Source organism: Penicillium chrysogenum, assembly GCF_028827035.1.
Source record: "Penicillium chrysogenum strain IBT 35668 chromosome Unknown utg000005l_segment0_segment0, whole genome shotgun sequence".
Lineage (NCBI taxonomy): Eukaryota > Fungi > Ascomycota > Eurotiomycetes > Eurotiales > Aspergillaceae > Penicillium > Penicillium chrysogenum.
Window position 1 is genome coordinate 4,479,144 of NW_026622753.1, and position 18,737 is coordinate 4,497,880.

An 18,737-nucleotide genomic window follows, 5' to 3' on the forward strand; every position below is an offset into this window, starting at 1 on the left:
CGTTTTAGGTAGGCGGTATAAATATACAGGCGGTGAGGTAGGTGGGGCCATAGGGCAACTATTTATGTCCGACAGTACATTGAGAGGGCTCTTTGCATATTCACATATTCACTTACTATTCTAAGGAAGCTAATTGAAAAGTCATCCTTGGTAAAGAGTAAATTGAACCTATTCCAACGGTTCTCCTCTTATTATTGAGAGACATCGATGGTGAAAGTCGCTGATATTATACACATAATCACGAGACATGAGAGACGTGAAAGATCATTCATAAGCTGGGTTCTAACGGTATGCATTGAAAGATCGGCTGCCAAGTGCTGCTTTCCTTGTCGTATTGGTTTCTTGAGAATCCCAGATATAGTTGGTTCGGACCATGTGGAAACGGTGCAATATCTTCCTCGGTGATCCACGGAGGTTGCCACTCATTCGGCCTGAAGATACTATAGTCATGTATACGAGCCTCTTCAGGGATAAGTGCTGCTGCTTGTGAGCCGGTTGCCTCAAGCGTAAGCGTCATTACATCGTTGTTATCGAGAACTTCATGAGAAAGCGATGCTGTATTCTCTTGCCTCAGAGCAAGGCCATAGCCCTCCTCCAGCTTCATCAACGCTTCTGACAAAAGAGCCACGGGGGCGCATTTGAAAAACCCTTGTATTGGAGGCGCTAGCCGCAATAGATCCAAGGCCCTTCGACGCAAGTTTGCGTCACGACATCTCAACACAGTCATGGCGAGAGGGACACCCACGCCCATCTCAAAGGTGAACGGAGGCTGGGCCCCATTTGAACCGGCTGAGGCGTCGAGAATCAACCTAGACTGCTCAACGATGGTAACAAAGTCTGCGAAATGGACATCGAAAACAGTTTCCTGTTGCCTTAAGCATCCTGTCACATAAACCAAAGCAGCAGCATGATATGCGAGCAGGATAGGCTCTGGGTATACGGGGACAGTAGGTACGGGGCCGCTGCTTTGACAAAGATTGGTGTATGCCCGATGCCACTCAGTGAGACGAGCTCGGAGTGCTTCTTTTTTCGCGACCATTTCTGGGCTTACAGCGGACTCACTACCAACTGCCCTGAGGTGTAAGTTCGCCTCGCGCTCAAAGAGGATAACTTCCGCGGCTAGGGCGGACATAACGGTTCTTGCGGAATCGACAGATGCGAAGCCAACGCTCGTATCTGTTTCTACAAATGCGAGAATTTCAATAGGAAACTCAGTCCCCGAAATGGTCAGGGAACTCGTGCCCAGTCGTAGAAATAAGGGAACAATGCTGCGTTCCAACAGAACAGCCTTACTGCTAGATACTCCTCCATGGCCGATTTGGGCACGGAGACCAAGTATTAAAGCGATACCCTGTCGGTAGAGCTCCAAGGCCTGTTCCATATGTCCTTGAATCGTCTCCACGCAGATAAATAATGCGCAGCTGATGAGCGAAATGTATGGATCTGCATTTCCTCGCTGAATCTGCGAAGAAACGCTAGATATTGATCGCGAATACCATGTCAATGCATCCTGCTGGGCATTGCTAAGCAGACACGCTTTATTTCGGCGATCTCTCAAAAAATGAAAGTGCACGAACTGCGTCGGATTTTCGTACAATGTGCTAATTGCAATCATTGCATCCCACACAGCGGGCTCACTGCGGCAGATCTGCGGAACAACCCCTGTCCAGAAATCTACGTTCATTCCACCTGCGAGATGCTGGGACACATGTTGGAAGTAGTATTCAAATGCGCGACGTTCACGCCGTCCTGCATTTTGAGACGACGGTGCGTGCCCTGGCGCTAAAGCAAATGGCGAGGCAGCCGATAGAGACGCCCCTCTGTCCTCATATCCACATTTCCGTCCTGTAGTAGAGCAGCGAAGGCAACTCGGCTTTTCCTCGTCACATTTGACTCTGCGGATTCTGGCGGGCGGTCAGAGTTAGACTCTGAAAGTGACAGCGGAAAGTCTTACTTGCAGGTTTTGCACCCGGATCGAGATTTGACAGCCCCTATTCGGCGGGTCATACCTGAAACTTAGAAGTAGATAGGTTCATGAAGGCATGGAGCTCCCGGGGGTGAATGTGGTTATTACAACATAAGTAATCACCCCGTGACCCGCATGACTTTGACCGCCCTCATAAAGCGACGGCCATCGGGACCTACATATCATAACATGAGACAATGTAGCCGCCTTGACAGGTCCACTGCATCTGTAGACAGGTTAAGCAGTGCTGCAGGCAGCTCCTAACACTAGCCAAACTTTCAAGGGTGTTAGATCCTTCCACGAAATCTATTGCAACGAAATATCATGACACAGAAGGCTTGAAAGGGGGAGCAAAGGGCGTGTAGAGCGTGACTAGTCTGAAATTTTTGCCTCTTGAGGTGAACTGACTGTGGGGTGGGTGTGTCCATACCGGTGCGAAGCGACCTGCAATCATGTCCATCACTTCGTGTTCGTAAAGTCCATGTAGATCATTAAAGGCCCAAGCTACCTTCCTTGCCTAAACGAGTCAGATGAGGACTTCCCTTTGGCAGCTAGGCATTGCGCTAGAATTTTATATCGATCAGTCCAGAGTATTGACAATTCTATACTTCGACTGTTTGCATAGACTCAAATTTCCCCACCAATATGTTGATGCGTCAAGTCAGCCTTCTCTCGCTCTTTTTACTGGGCGCAGTAGCTGACACGAAGTGGTACTTCTGCTCGACTGCTTCCTATCTCTCCCCGGAAGCCCCGACCCATTCCTGTGGTGAGAAATGCGGTGTCAGTACTACCACAACATCAAATGCTAGAGGTCAGACCATGCGATGAACGACTGCTTTAAGAACTGTTGTGAAGAGGGAACATGGTGGCTACTCATTACGACTGTGACAACGTTCTTTCCGGGTGCTATTGAGCATGCCATGCAGGATAACCTGGAGAACTGCGTGTGGATATCATCCGGGCACGATTAGAGTCTTACTCGACAACAGATCCATATACAATGCTGTTACTCGGACTAATTTGAGACATTTAGGTATTTGTAGAAGTCATAGATTGAACATGCGTAAATCGTCGCTCAGAGTACAAAAAGCCAAACACCCAATCAGCCGTCTTCCAGGGTATATTGGCAGGACAGGAAAGTTCAAAAGGAGAAGATCAGGGAGTTTATTCTGACTGGGAAGTAGTTGACGAGTCCGATTCCGAGTCGGAATCTTCGTCGAGGACAATTCGTCGCATGACACACTTGTCAAATAAGTCCAGGGCGAAACGTCGAGATGGAAGTCTGTAATGGTGACTCTCCAGGATGCATAGGGTCTTGCGGAAGAGATGGGCTTGGTGGAACCGCTCGGGTTGTTTGGTTTTTAGGCTGTGAGAATTGTGAGCAAATGTGAGCAGTCACAGAAGGAAAACTGCGAGCCTTACATGTGAAGATCAGAAGCGGCTCGTTTGGAGAGTACCGTGTTGCCCATATCGACGATCAACTTCAAGATCCGTTGGTTGCCGGGATCGGAGTCCGTGGTGGCTTCCTTGAGTTTCTCCTTGGGAGTTCGCTTCGATCTATAATCAAAGCCAGGGAACGAAACCTAGATGGATGAGCATAATTAGACGAAGGCGGAGGGACGTAAGATACTCACCAAGAACAACTTTCGGAAATCGGTAGGGAGACAAAGTCCGAGTGAATCTCCCTTTTGGTCAACACCGGAATCCCAGCCCAAACTCTGCAGAACTTGGAGTCCGTGTCGACTGCGAGAGATCAAGCCCAAAACGAAGAAAGCAGTGCCCCGCATAGTGAGGACTCCTGCACTGGTTGCTATCTCCACGATCCGTTGGATGATCTCAGCATCTAAGAATGGTGCACCAAGCTCCATTGAGCCGATATTACCGACAGCCCAGAGACATCCTTTAGCTTTGAGAAGCATTTCGTTGTCTTCTTCGTCCAGCCTGAAATCACGAATCGTCCAAGCGAATTCATTGAAATGACCCGACTGCTCTAGCAGCTTACACCCCTCGGCTGTTCGTGCAAGTTCTCGGTAGAAATGCGGTGGTACCAACCCAATATCCTGGAGGTCCACCAGATCCTCGGGGACAAGGCTGCCACGTCGCGGTTGCTCGACGTAAGCTCGGGAAAGAGCAGCCTCAACAAGACCGACATAGCTATCGTTCCGGCCAAGGAACCAGTCATCCATCTCTTGGGTGATATAATCAAGACCATCCAGATAGTGATATCCCACGGAAGTCGACAAGAATCGGAGAAGTAGTGGTGCACCGATTTCACCCAGATGATCCAGGGACGGTCGACATTTGACCACGAACTCGAGATAATCTCGTTGGTTGCACGCTTCTTCCAGGATTTTCACAGCAACCTGGCAGACGGTGACCTCGGGATCGTACAATTGGGTGACAAGAAGCTTGACCACCCATTCCGCATTGCCAATCGCCACGTGAGGCGAAAGTGCTACATCCCCAACGGCATATTTGCGTAGGAGTCTGGTTGCAAAGATCCGGATTTCCTTGGAGCCAATTGTCAGGGCCTTGGAAAGCATGACCCGGAGATGACTTTCCCGGCTGTAATCCATGTTTCCTAGCAAAGTCTGAATGAGATCATTCCGATCTCGCAGCTCAATGATGTGGTAAAACATGTTAAGCATATGCCATCGTTCCATCATGAGCAGCCCGTTGACGTCGCCACTCAATGATCCTAGCATCGCAAAGTAGCCTCCACTTAGAGTATTGGCCATTTGATCCTTGGAGAAGAGCGGGGACGCAGACGTTAGCCCACTCATGCGGTCCAGCTGGGCCAGACATTCTGCAACCTGGCGAAGGAACTTGTTCTCGGCCAAATATTTGGTACCCTCGGGTGTCATAACGAGAGTGCGCATGAGAACACAGCCGGTTCGGACATACCGCTGATTTGCCTTTGTGTTTGGAACCATGGAGAAGCGATACTTGAAAGGCCGGTAAAACCCAATGAGACGTTTCATGAATTTGGAGCCTTTGATTGCCTCGTCCATTCTTTTTGGATTTGTGAGGGGACCCTCCACTAGGCGGTGGATGATGTCCCATTTCCACTTATTGAAGTTGACGGTGTTCAAGACATGAGTTTCTAGGATGGCATTGCGGAACTGGGTCTCGTCCATGGAAGGACTCATCTTGTCTTTCCCTTGCTCAACGGGAAGCAGAGGAACGGATAAATCGGTCTCCATGTTATATCGACCCTGTCCACTGGGATATCCAACAGAACGCGCCAATGTCCGGTTGATACTATCGATTTGGAAGATAGTTGCAGTTGAAAGGTCGTGATTCTCAGTTTCAAAGTCGACTGCAGATGGTATTAGGTGTGGAAGCACTTGAAGTTTCGCGCTGACGGCTTGGGGTAAGGAATGATGAGCGAGCTTCAGAACCTCCGTTAATAGCAGAGTTGCTTTACGCCTGAGAGAGAGATCCGTTTCGTCCTCGATGACGTCGGAGAGAACCTTCATTTTGTCAGCTCTTGCTTTAAGCCAAGCCTAGAAAAACAAAGTGAGCATACCTTCGGGAGCCCTGCCTCGACCAAACCGGCCAATATGAGAGTAGAGAAATGAGCAGTCAGATCGAATCTGTTGCTATTAGTGTCGGTGAAAGCGCGGCTGGCTCTCGATGTTTCAAGGTCAGAGCGGAGATTCGAGACTCTGCCATAAGTAGTGAGTCGTCTGCCCGCAAGGAAAGACGACGACCAGGAGGGAGGTTTTATTCGCAGAGCGTCGAATAATAGCTCCATAATCAGGTCTCGGGCTATGGGGTCATTGTAATGGAGCGAATCAAGGAGAGAACGCAACGGTTGTGAGTCACGTCTTGCAAGAATAACCAGCCCAGGCCAAGTCTTTAGCATCGCAGAAATTGCTCGCGCTGCAGACTTTAATCGCCCATTGCGTAGTGTGTCGGATAATGAATCCGTGAAAGGCGTAAGAACGGCTTCAAGTTCGGATCCTTGGAGAAACTTTCGACTACGGGGAGTGTCCACAACGTGTAGAAAACTTGATATCAGAGATTCTGAGGCGCCGAACGTCCCTTCTGCAAGCGCATCATGCAGGGCAGCAAAACCACCGGCAGAAGCAACCAGTTCGGGGTCTTTGACCAACATCTCAGCCACGGTCATAATTGAAATGTTCCGAAGGCGATCTTCATGATGTTCAGCAACAGCAACGATGGTCCGCACAACGGCGCGCGATATCTCCCGGACACCATCTTTGACATCCAGGAAGCCTCTCACAAACTTCAATGCCTGTTCCCTCTCAATGCTTGCTTTGGTTTCTTTAACCAGGGACAGTATCACAAGCTCATCGGTATGGAGTGCTCGGATGGTCTGTAGGGATTTGCGATCGGCAATGGCATAGCGTGTTAGTCGATAACCCGCAGCGACCACCTCTTTACTGTCACTCAAAAGCATGACCTGAACCCGTAGGCCAAAAACAGGCCACGCGAGGTCGTACTTCAGCGTGGGATGTCGTTTGAACAGTTCAACCAGGCTGTTGGCGCGCTCGACATAGAAATCAGGAGACATCCCCTCTATCTCCAAAGCCTGCAGTGTTTCTGAGAGGACATAGGTTGGCGACTCCACGTCACCGTCACCACCTTCTTCCCCATCGCCGTTGACCGATCCGACGGCATCCTTGTTTCGAGATGGTGAGCGCATGGGGCTAGCACGGAAAAGGCTCGAAAGGCGGCTGCTGCGTGGAGGAGTCGATGCCGGCGCCTGCGCACGTAATATTTCTTCTTCCAGCTCATGCTGCAATTCGACCAGTTTGCGGTTCGACGAGGTCAATTCTGACTCGACCTTGAGACGCTGCTCTTTGGTTTGTTTTGGTGGTTTTGCTAGTAGTGCCTCCAGCATATTCTCGGTTCCGCTCTTGATCTTGATTTCCTTCGCGATCCTGTCTCGAAGGAAAGCCTGTCGCTCCTCGGTTGTGTGAAAATCTTCCTCGCCGATCGATCTGCTGGCACGTCTGTTGTATTGGCCATCCGCCCGGGGGGTCACGCTGCGCGAAGTCGTGCTCTTGAGCTCCGCACTAAAGCTACCTGGTCCACCAATGGAGGGTGCTAATGAAGGCGTTAATGATCCTCCCCGTCCGCCCATGTTGTTGCTCCCTCCAGACTCGGACCGCCTGTTCCTCCCAATCCGTGGGATGCTATCCTGCCAGCTGCCATCGGCGGAGCCGCCATCGTGGCTGAGCGAGGAGCGTCCATCACCCAGAGCACGATGCTGAGTCGACGCGGAGTATGCTGAGTTGTGCCCGGAAGCCATAGAGCTCCATCTAGCCTTGGTGGCTTCGCTATCACCTATCGCAAGTGTTCTGAGTATCGGATGGGCCGCATTGAGGTCGCTTGTTTTAGCGGGAGGGTCGAGTGGAGCGGAGCAAGGGCAGTATGGGGAAGCGTAAGGGAGGGGCGCAGTCACAGGTCGCTTGATGATCAAAGGGAAATAGTGGCCATGTCCTGTAAGAAGGGCGATCGGATGCTAACTTGAATAGAGCAGAGATCGTCGAACTGCTCTTGTTGTCCCACTACGAGATGCTCGGCTCAACCAGATCTGGAGAAACAAACTGCTGACTAAGGAATCTTATCGCTCCAGCCCTCAAGTCAACACCATGCCATGAATGAAAAGCAAAGTGTTCCTGCTGAGGTTTACTCTTTTATTGAAGAACAGTTATCATTCAATCGATTTTGATTTAATTTACAATGGAATCCCAGGATCATACATTCTGTTAAAGCTACTTGGTATCTCGACCTTCCTTTCCAGTCTTGCTCATACTGATAAAAATGCACCCACGGGAATACCTACATGTAGGTATCTCACGCCGTTATCAGTTCGTTAGTTATTGGAGGTGGTCTTCTCCAGGATGGTCTTCATCATCTCATTGCCAAGCGTGGCAGCTTCGGGGAAACGCGGTGCGAAGTACTCCGCAATCCGCTCAAACCGGTGTCGGTAGGACTCAAAGTCACCGAAAGAAACACAGTCAGACCATGCCTGGTGAAAGCATCATGTTAGCATTGACTGCAAATCCTACACGCCTACAGGCGCCGGGGACACTGTCCAAAACATACCCTTGCAGCAAACGTGAATTCCAAATCATCCGAGCGGAAGGTCTTGTCATCAATTGCGGTATCCAGTGCCTCATCGAGGAGGTCCTGGTTGCGGAACAAGTATTCGGTCACACCCAACCAGAGACGGAAAAGCTGCACGATGTTAATATAACCACAATCTGGCAATATCCTCTCCATGACTGGATACACACCGGTGTGGAACAGATCATATGATCATAAGGGACAATCCCGAGTTTCGACCAGCAGTCAACAATAGCAAGCAGACTGAGATGGCTGTTCGGTGGTGCCTTCTCACGCGGCCGATTGGACAGAGAGAACCGATCCAGTACCTCGTCCTTCAACAACAGGTCTTGTCCTTCGGAGCCAGGTCTGAAAACTGATGCACCTGCAGCCTTAACCCGACGCTTGAGCTCCTCCCTCTGTCCTCCAATCATCAGTTTGTACAAGTCAGTGACAGACTCGGCGTACTGGCGAATCTGCTGCTTCGCCGCTGGGTTGAGGATGGCGAGACCGGCATAGACGTGCCATTTGTTCGAGTAGATGCGCAAGGTGATATTGATCTTGACATTCTCGATACCGCCCACCCATCGTCCATGCTCCCAGGGGAACTGATTGTTGGCCTGCCAGGCGGTTCCCATGCTCAGGAAAGCAGCATGGGTGACAGCCTGTGTATCCGCGGTGATGCGGTCGTGCATCTCGCCGGTGAGATGGACATGTTTGGAGCCGAACGAGGAGAGGATGGATTCAACGAATTTGAGGCTGTCATCAGAGGCTCTGTGTTGGATGAAGACCTAGACACTGTTACTAATGCATGGTCGAGAGAGTATAAGGCGTGAGGTAGGCCATACCAGAGGCTGACCTTGCGGATTCACTTTGGGGCCGTGTAGCGAATGGCAAGATACAATCTCTACATCGGGGGGCAGGTGTTTTTCGAATGCGGCGAGCTCTGGAGCTTTGCAGGACGTTTGACCACCGACGATGGCGCCGACCTTGGTTGCTTGAATCCGAGTCAGAATGTACTTGGGTTAGAAGCACCAGGGCCCCGGTTCGACACATACATAACCCGTACTCCGCCACGACCTTATCGATGACTCCAGCCTCTACACTGTACAGAATGTAATCGCTAATTCTTGACACGAGATGTCCATTGGGGAATATGGTGACTCCTTTCTATATATACAATGAGCTTCTTGAGCTTTGAGTGGCATGATCCCAGCCGGGGGACGTACTTGAGAAGCGAACTCTTGTTTTAAAGATTCAAAATTCTCAGGTCTATCACACGCGTTTATCCTTGATATCAAAATGCAAGTTAGCAGGTCTAATATTAGTTATTATGAGGCCCAATGCGAATCTGTAAAATCTTTTCACTTGTTAGTGTATGTTTCCAAACAGAAAAGTGAAGGTATGTAGAGTGAGGTTGAACAGTATCAGACAAATAAAAATTAAGGTAGCGTGGGTGTAACATCACCGACAGCCGGCTGGTTAGCCATCAACCAGAATGGTGTAACAGCGCCAGCCAAACCATACTCGAGCCAAATGCACTCATGTCATCATTCGAGGGGGATGGGCAGAGAAAGAAGGATGGGATAAAAGCTTACCATTTGAGGCATATCGGAACTGTGTTGTCGAAGAAGGGGCCAGTTACCTCCATCCTGCATCGCTCAGGCGTTGGGCATACATCTTGCCCATGTCGCCCATACCAATGATGCCAATCGAGGCATCTTCTTTGGTGCGACCCATCGCGACGAACGGGCCTGTAACTTCCGGGAAATAAGGTGTGGCCCTTAAAGCCAATGACAATGATAACCACTAGAGGTTGTTTGGAACCGTTTTGGGGTCCAAACTTCTAAGCTGCTCAAGGCTGGGAAGATCAATTGCAATGTCGGAAGGAATTCAGTTGGGCAAACGAAAAATTTAAATACTGAGCGGAGCTAAGAGCTTCACCGCCCACCGGGCCGACTAGAAATCCGGATATAATGGAGCACCTCGAAGCCTGAGGCAGCCAACTCGCTTGATATTGCGAACCAATCAGAGTGCGTAATTCTTCCTAGGGCACACACCCACTTTTTTCAACATCCCAGGTGGGATCAGATCCGACTTTTCCTTCTTCTCTGTATTCCATCCACACTAACCACCAACAACAGTCGCAATGGCCCCCAAGACCAAGGCTCCCGCCGCCGCTAAGGAGAACGTCTCCCTCGGCCCTCTCGCCGGTGATGGTATGTCATGAACAAAATTCGAGTTGAAGAAGTTGGGAAAACATGAGGTCTAACGCTACGCAGGCAAGCTCGTTTTCGGCGTTGCCCGCATCTTCGCCTCCTTCAACGATACCTTCGTTCACGTTACCGATCTCTCGTGAGTCGGCCTCCACACCCGCAATTCTGTCGCATTCGAATCACCCAATTGGAGTCGAATCACCCAATTGGAGTTGGAATCGAGCGCAGTCGAGACAAACGTAACATGAAGGATGATGTTGGCTGACAAGTTTTTTTTATTACAGTGGTCGCGAAACCATCTGCCGTGTCACCGGTGGTATGAAGGTCAAGGCTGACCGTGACGAGTCTTCCCCGTACGCCGCCATGTTGGCTGCTCAGGACGTCGCTGTCCGCTGCAAGGAGCTCGGCATCAACGCCCTCCACATCAAGATCCGTGCCACTGGTGGTAACGGCACCAAGACCCCCGGTCCCGGTGCCCAGTCTGCCCTCCGTGCCCTTGCCCGCTCCGGCATGCGCATCGGTCGCATTGAGGACGTCACCCCCACCCCCTCCGACTCTACCCGTCGCAAGGGTGGTCGCCGTGGTCGCCGTCTGTGAGCGTGTGCTTGGTTTTTCCCTTCCCCTTGCAAGTCATTGCATCGCTGGATTGGAGGCTATTTGCGGGCTTCTCCTGCATCTGTGGATGGAATAAACGCGAGGAACGGCCTTGATCGCCTGGTCTTCAATTTTTTTCATACGCTGAAAATCAACTCTCTTGGGTGTTGCTGTTGGATTAGGTAGTGCTAAATCAACAACTTTACCTATATATTTTGGGTTATTGTAAGCTCCTGATGAGCTCAGTCGTAGGGATAGTAGTTGTAGCATATCTACATTTACGAAACCCGGCATGTGGGAGGAGCATGGAGTGTTGTGATACAGGAAGGTTGATTCTGTATCTTCCTTGGTGATATAGCTGCTTGAGGCCATAGATTCTTATATCTCTAAAACAAAGATTGGTCCTCATAATACTGCAATGAACTAACACAGCTTGACAACGGATATAGTTGGGCAATTCTATGATGTTCTAAGTAACTAGATAAGATCTAAGCTAAGTCGGGTTGCGGAGAACCATAAAAAATAAAAAAATAAAAAAATAAAAAAATCAAAGATAGAACGGTGCTTATCCGACAGCTCGGGCCAAACTACGCAATCGCTTCCAAATTCCCCCTCCTCAAAGCTCCAACCTGTGCGCAATCCTAAGCACAAAGCCCTCGAATCCGCACACGGGCACAATGTCCACCCACCAGCCAACCCCAACAATCCTCCTCCCAGACCTTCCTCCAAAAACGCTCGTCGGCATCGACCTCATAACCTTCACATCAACCCCCAACTTCCACGGAATCCGCGACCTTTCCCCGGGATGGCACTTCCTCTACACCGGCGCAACAGAGACGCTCTCTCTGCGCAGCGGTGCATGGTTCTATATCGGTGACATCACCACCGCAGGGAAAGGTAGCAACGACACAGCGCTCGTCCCGCAAGGCCGAAATAAAAACGGAACCCAAGCCGCACTGGGCCCGGAGATCTACATATGGAAATGGGACGCAAACACAGAGTCCCTAGTAGCACTGGACAGTGAGAGCGACTCCGCTCGCCAGGAGAGCATGCGCTACAAAGCAAATCTGGGTTCTGTGTGGCAAAGTGGAGGGTTATTCAAATATCGCAGCCGGATTGCGCCCTCTATGCTTGTCAAGCCCGCGACGGAATCAGAACCAGATGAGAAGAACGAGGAAGACCAACCCAAACCCCAAATTGAAGCTCGCATCCAGACCGAAGACGATGCGCAAACCGAAGAGAGCGGGCGGAGGGATTGGTCTGGACTAACGGACCGGATCTCACCGACTCTTCTATCGCGCGTTATTGGGGACCCGGAGATTGATGTGGACGGTCGTCCGCGATGGGTGTTGTCGTCTGCTTCAACGGCCAACCGGGACGCGGATCATATTCCCGGCGTCGACTCGCCAGCTGAAGCGTTGCATGGGCCGGAAATGAGCGAGGAACCGGAACGGGAGTTCGGCTTCATTCCCGTTGATTTGAAGCGGACGTGGAGAGAAGGCGCTGTCGGGCGTGAAAGGACGGAAGCTGCGAAGGATCGATCTTGGGCTTTGGGAGACTTGATCGATCGGTATGCTGGGGAGACTTCTGGGGGAATCAGTTGCTGGGAGAACTGCAGTTTACGTTCCTCATGGTGCTAACTATGATGAATTACTCGTGTTTGCAGCAGTGGAAGCGGCTTCTTGAGCTGATTCTTACATCCCGGAGTGCAATCTTGGATAGAGAGGCGTTTATGAGTGAAGTTCTTCGGACACTATCGCTGCAGCTGCAGCGATGCGACGATGTTGATGGTGGACTGTTTGAGATTGATGGTGATGAGGGCGGGGCGTTCTTGCGCAATCTCCTCATGAAGCTTCGTCAGGCGGTCGATGACCTCGTTGTCGATACTGGATCCGAAGTGAAGTTGGAGCTTGACAAGCTTGAAGAATGGGTGAAGGCAGAATATGACTGGGAGCTGCGTCGTGGGGCTGTCGTTCGCCGCGGTATGCTCCAATTGGAGGATGGTGAGCAGGTCGAAATGGACTGGGATGGGAATGACGAAGACGATGAGACTGGAGAGTACGCTCCGATGATTGTCGATATGTGAGATGCGAGATTAGGACATCGAATTTGGTTCTATTTCTGCGCACTGATGAGAATATGTAAAGTAATTGCTACGATCTATTTGATATCCAGTTCTCAGGTGCATTTACTGGCGTCTTGTTTACATTCTGCAAATCTATTAATAGCCAAATGACAAACATTAAATGAAACAGGCCGGTATTCTATAATGCGGTCTAAAATCTATATACAGTCCAACCCTAGCATCAAAGATACCGACGATGCTAAGCTTCACAAACCCGCCCATGAGGCATCAACCGAACAGCGAGTCTAAGTCTAAAATCATCTACCAACGTTTTATCCATCTATTTTTCCTCGTTCTCGATGGTGTAAGCCCAGTCATGCTCTTCCTTGCCGAACATAATAGCCTCGAGCCACGACTTGATCTGCGCAGCATACCCAGCAGGCTCGCCATTCGCACCCAAGGTGTTGATATCGGTGTTCTCGTTCTGGATCATGGCAACAGGAGTAATGAAGTACTGATGGATGTGATGTTAGCATATGGACTCCGACGAAGAACCAGACGATTATCAAACTTACAGCAGTGCCAGAAACGAACGACTCAACAATGCGGCCCTCCTTGGAGGCCTTCTCAATATCATCAATGGTCAAAGTGCGCTCCACAGCCTCAAGCGGCGCAAGCTTGCCAACAAAGTTCTGCGACAAACGCTCGCGCACGAGTTCCAAAACGCTGCGACGGGTAACACCGGGCAGAATAAGCTGGTTCTCCAGTGGAGCAGTAACAAGCTCCAGCTTGCCTTCGGTGTTGTGCCAGATAATAAAGAAGTTACTGGCGCCAGCCTCGGTGACCTGACGGTCCGGGCCGAACAGCCACAGGATCTGATCGAAGCCCAGAGCCTGGGCCTTGCCGTGGGCCTGCAGGGAAGGACCGTAGTTCGCACCGAGCTTGGCGTAGCCGAAGCCGCCGGGCCAGGCACGGATGGTATCGGGGGAAGAGGCGTAGAGTCTAAGACCTTTGCGGGGCTCGGCTTCGGGGTCCTTCTTCATTTTCGTGAAGTCGGGCCATGGGACGGCAATAATGAAGAGGAGGGCTTCCTTGGGCACTTGGACGCCGAGGTGGGGACCGTTACCGATAACGGTGGGACGGATGTAGAGGAAAGAACCGGGGTTGGGGAGCCAGCCTAAAGATGATTGTTAGTGAATAGCTCTCATTTATATTGTAGGCAAATGCCGCCGATATTGGAACATACGAGGGCCGTCGATCTGCAACAGCTTGGCGACCAGCTTCTTCACCTCGTCGTACTTGAATCCGGGCAGCGAGGACCGCTGCGAGCTGGAGTTCAAACGCTCGCCGTTGCAATCGGGGCGGAACAGGCGCAGCTTGCCGTCGTATCCGCGGTACACCTTCATGCCCTCGAAGCACTCGGTGGCATAGTGCAGCACCGATGCCGTGGGCGGGATGCTGAGATTCTGGTAGGGCTTGACCTCGGGGGTCTCCCAGCCGTTGGCTGCGGTCCATTTCACGGTAACCATGTGGTCAGTGCAGTGGGAGTGGCTCAGCTCCTCTGGGGAGCCGGGCAAAGGCACATCGCGTAGGTTGGTAGAACGAGTGATGTTGAATTTGGAGCCATCCAGCTCAGCAACGTTAGGAGCGACAGAACCCATGATGATATGGTGGTATGATCAAGGTTCTTTTCCTTGAATGTGGGGAGGAGAGGTTCTGTGAGTCACTGACGGTCAACGGATGATCTCAAGGGGGTAAAAAGACTAAAACGGGCCTACCTTTTTAGAATACGCATTTCACGAAAACGGATCCCCATTGTTCTTTATAAAAAAAAATCGGTTTGCCCCGGAGAACCTTGGAATGCCCCTCTTAACTATCGTCGACCCGAAAAAAAAAAGTTTTCTATCGCCGAACGGTTCCCGGGGATGTCGGCTCGCTCTATTTTGCCACCAGAAACATTGCTCACATTACACATACGTTGTACAAACATTTGTTGGATATGTTGAAAAGGGATTGCTTTCTCTAGGACTCCAATCAACTTTCCGACTACTAGTAAAACTCACGTTGGACTCTACTATGAGCAATTCTTTGAGGGGTCAAATATTGGCTATCTCGGGGCCCACTTGTGGCATTTCCGAGGCTAGCCGCGTTGATATCGATATACTTCACTTACAATATTGTGTGGTCTTCCACAATTGACGTTCTAGGATTTCATATTCTTAGGGTATCGTTCATACTGATTTGCAAGATATTGCTGATTTGTGTAACTAAGTTGAATGTCTTGGCTCTTTAGGATGTCCAATCCTTGCATCCTTCACAGCCTCAAGCTCTGCTTTAGGTAATGTACAAGAAGCATATTAAGTTCTACAGGATACACAACTATATATACTATATGCAATTGATCAAGCATAGAAAAACAAGGCATCATCGAACACCCGAAAATGATACAGGATCTTTGTACCCCAACCTATACCAATCCTGGGTAGCGGAATGATACCGCACCGCATGACGAACTAGCGAACAACCACCTTGAGACTCGCTCGACTATCGCACTAATTAAAAGAAGCTGTTTAATTAGACCACTGACAATCAATTATACAGCTTAACATCGAGTACCATAGATATCATATAGTCATTGGGTTTTATTGGCCTTTCTATATTATATATAACAGTTGTATATCTAGTCGACTGGTTCCAAAACAAACAAGACACGAGGACTGAGCCCCAGTTTGATCTCCTTTATTTCCTTTCTTTGTTCTATGTCAATTTCGAGACCTTGGAACATCTATGCGTTACCCGTGAAACTCTATTCAACCAAACTCTATTCACTCACGTGGCGGTCAGATTCTCATACAAAGAGAAAGGCCACTCATTAACATCCTACCTAGGTACGGGGCAATGGTTAGGTACACCGTGACCCCTCATTCCAAAGCCCCATCCGACTCTAGGTCCTCATACTCTTAACACTGGTTGGACCGGAGAATATATCCGTGCGTCATTCAACGAAACTTAACGGGAAAAGCTCGGCCATGATCATGCACCCCGCATATGATATCTGCAGTGAGCCAGCTGTCATCCACGACAGTCTGCTGGCAACATGCTAGACGAGACTTTCAGCCGGTGTTGCTTCCCTCATTTCCTCAAATAAGTCAGAGCCACTGCCACTGCCACGGCCACTATAACTGTCCATTATCGGCATCCGGTACTAACGTATCATTGTACGGAAGTCATCAACATGAATGCTTGCAAGGCTTGGCTGGACGATCCTATTGAGACGCTGGAGATCTTTGCACGGAGGCAACGCTGATCACCGAGGCTAAGGCGATGCATATGCAACGACGCAAGCTTCTGTAAATCACGGCACTATGCAGAGCGTTATCTTGAACGTGGAGCTGACTCTTTCAGGGTATGGTCAAGTGGCCTTCATAGTCCAATTAGAATGCGATACGGAGACATTCCGGTTCTCAGCGCGGACCAAATATGAATCGCCGACAGACTTCTTTCCTGTATGTGTATGGCTTGGGCATACTAGCAGTAGGAAGAACTGCTAGAAAGGTCTGGAAGACCTACACATATAGGCATTTTAGTCAATTAGTGTTCTCACAGACAGCACCGCAAATGGAAAACCCAAGATCCATCCTACTACCTTTAATAAAGAACGAGGAAGGCAGAAGAGCCAGACGCCATGATGAAAATGCAATTGTAGGAACAATGAAGGGAGGAATGTAAAATGGATAGTGCTTGATGGAAGAGCTACTGCAGATGACGTGATCGAGGACGTTAGTATTTCGAGCAGCATTTCATCTAATCGAATCCTGGAGACTTGTTGATATGGAAAAAGTTGCGGGAAGATCTCTACTGTATTATTCCTATAGTTATATCCTATGGATACACCTTTTATTATACTTAACCGAAAAGGCAAATGCGCGCTGACCCCTATGATCTTGCCACGGATAGTTCTACGACTCTAACTGTCTCGGGGACTGACAGACTATTGGTGACAGAGCGCAAAGGCAAAGAACATGGCATGAGCAATGACTAGTACGCGCCAAGAAGATAGACTATCGACCTGGGATACAATATACAACACATAAGTAATGATGGAGATGTCGGGTTCGTTGTTTGCCTACAACATGCAACAAAAAGAACAAATACATCTATTGGGGACCTTGATAAAACTGAGACTGCTAGCACCAGAGCAATTGGTCGGCAGATATCGCCGCCACGAGGCCTGCGTGTACAATCTAAGCGGATAGAGGCGTGATCGACCAACCTCAAGGATGGCACTGCCATGATATGTGACATACCTCAAGCCAATAATGCGGACTGGATGCTAACATGTGCATATGCTGCAAGCATCGCTTGTTGGTAGTCCGATGATCCGACGATTGGATACGGAACCGACCAGGTTGGAATCAAGGGGTTTGCCACGAAATGAAAGCCAACCAAACACTGAGCAGGAATATGACATATAGGATCAGGCAGTATTGTTTGACTCGCAGTGCTTGCAGCTGGCTGATCTTATCCTAAATATCGTAAGTGGTTCGAGAAAAAAAAGAAAGGAAATAGCAAACATGGCCTGCGTAATCTGTGTAGGAAGTAGAATGGCAGGTGTCAGAAACCAATCCACCCGTGGAGATATGCAAGAGCTGGGTTTATTGGGACAACAAAAGCAAATACTAACTATATTGTACTAAGGCGAATCCTTGCCAAAAAAGGACTGGGGTCTAGATTAGTTAAATACCCCGCTACAGCTGCAATGCATTGACGGGCCGTGGTTCTCTGAAGTGAAGAAAAAGGAAAAAAGAAAGAAAAAAGGTTCGAATTATAAAAAAGGCTAATTGAAGGGTCTATCAATACTCTATCGATAGTATGAATATAGATTATAATATGAATTATATGAAAATGCCAGTTGAAATGAGCCGGAAATCTCAAAATGTCATCTGGACAAATATAGTAAACCTAGTTAAAGCGGGGTCCACTAACGGTGAACACATCCGACCAACCAAAGGAGATCTATATTTTATCCGAATGAGAAAGTGAGAAAGTGAGAAAGTAAATGACATCAATCTAGATACAGATCTACAGATCCTTTGTATACAAGGTACAAGGTCCAACCAAATATAGATAAGCATATGCAAATCTCGAAGTTTGAAAGTGGTCTGGCCCAGAACATTACAATCTAAGTTAGCGTCTCAGCAAAACTATAGGATAACCGCGTTTTCTTGTCCTGCATCGCGCTAACTCTACTATTGGCAGGAGTCTTTTCGCGCTATCTCCTAGATAGGCGAGGGGGCTTTCATCACATATGCGGGTGATAGACATTTGTAGACCACGTTACATCGCAGCCAATTTACAACTTTCTGTACGGAGTACTGTGTTTTAGTTGCAGGAAAAAAAAAAAGATTGTTGGGAATTCAATGCCCAAGACACGGGAGAAAAAAAGAGGGGATCTCAGCCGCATAGCGGATCTCACTGGCTCCCTGGTCCCGGTATCTAACCAGGACTGGAACTTGTGCGGGGGCGAAGTACATATATCCATGGATGTGTTATATTTAAACAACCTCAAGCGATAGGATATAAACGAACGGAACAAAAGATCCGTTATCCTAATTTTCACTTTACCGGGCGCGTGAGCGGCAGTATGCGACGCTAGCATGCATAGTTCATCTAGGCTCAAAGTCGGAAAGTTTACTTGACCGTTCTCGGTTCTTTTTCTTTCATTTTTTGAGAAAAAAAAAAAAAAAGAAATTTTCTTTCTGCGCGGACTTCACTAGGAAAAGACTAGTTGGAACGGCCCGAGAATCTGGGTGAA

The 18,737-nt window shown here is 49.3% G+C and overlaps 6 protein-coding genes across 6 annotated transcripts; 2 read left to right on the forward strand and 4 right to left on the reverse strand.

Annotated features, from left to right (window-relative positions):
• Positions 1–268: 268 nt before the first annotated feature.
• N7489_010095 (Zn(II)2Cys6 transcription factor domain-containing protein) lies at positions 269–2,007 on the reverse strand (the record flags this gene model as incomplete). The annotated part of the gene is made up of 2 exons (XM_056715844.1): positions 269–1,904; positions 1,955–2,007. 2 exons carry the CDS (start codon positions 2,005–2,007, stop codon positions 269–271), a joined length of 1,689 nt encoding a protein of 562 aa, XP_056563466.1.
• Positions 2,008–3,130: 1,123 nt separating this feature from the next.
• N7489_010096 (putative cytosolic regulator Pianissimo) lies at positions 3,131–7,247 on the reverse strand (the record flags this gene model as incomplete). The annotated part of the gene is made up of 4 exons (XM_056715845.1): positions 3,131–3,332; positions 3,389–3,549; positions 3,601–5,439; positions 5,496–7,247. The coding sequence occupies 4 exons, from the start codon at positions 7,245–7,247 to the stop codon at positions 3,131–3,133; spliced, it is 3,954 nt and encodes a 1,317-aa protein (XP_056563467.1).
• Positions 7,248–7,814: 567 nt separating this feature from the next.
• Positions 7,815–9,787, reverse strand: N7489_010097 (prephenate dehydrogenase (NADP(+)); the record flags this gene model as incomplete). The annotated part of the gene is made up of 7 exons (XM_056715846.1): positions 7,815–7,970; positions 8,048–8,179; positions 8,239–8,838; positions 8,896–9,044; positions 9,106–9,217; positions 9,277–9,337; positions 9,693–9,787. 7 exons carry the CDS (start codon positions 9,785–9,787, stop codon positions 7,815–7,817), a joined length of 1,305 nt encoding a protein of 434 aa, XP_056563468.1.
• A 409-nt stretch (positions 9,788–10,196) lies between these two features.
• On the forward strand, positions 10,197–10,860 carry N7489_010098 (40S ribosomal protein uS11; the record flags this gene model as incomplete). The annotated part of the gene is made up of 3 exons (XM_056715847.1): positions 10,197–10,266; positions 10,330–10,402; positions 10,548–10,860. The coding sequence occupies 3 exons, from the start codon at positions 10,197–10,199 to the stop codon at positions 10,858–10,860; spliced, it is 456 nt and encodes a 151-aa protein (XP_056563469.1).
• Positions 10,861–11,534: 674 nt separating this feature from the next.
• On the forward strand, positions 11,535–12,943 carry N7489_010099 (AAR2 splicing factor family protein; the record flags this gene model as incomplete). Its single annotated transcript, XM_056715848.1, has 2 exons — positions 11,535–12,427; positions 12,580–12,943. 2 exons carry the CDS (start codon positions 11,535–11,537, stop codon positions 12,941–12,943), a joined length of 1,257 nt encoding a protein of 418 aa, XP_056563470.1.
• Positions 12,944–13,262: 319 nt separating this feature from the next.
• Positions 13,263–14,583, reverse strand: N7489_010100 (branched-chain amino acid aminotransferase, cytosolic; the record flags this gene model as incomplete). Its single annotated transcript, XM_056715849.1, has 3 exons — positions 13,263–13,436; positions 13,498–14,099; positions 14,169–14,583. 3 exons carry the CDS (start codon positions 14,581–14,583, stop codon positions 13,263–13,265), a joined length of 1,191 nt encoding a protein of 396 aa, XP_056563471.1.
• Between the last annotated feature and the right edge of the window lie 4,154 nt (positions 14,584–18,737).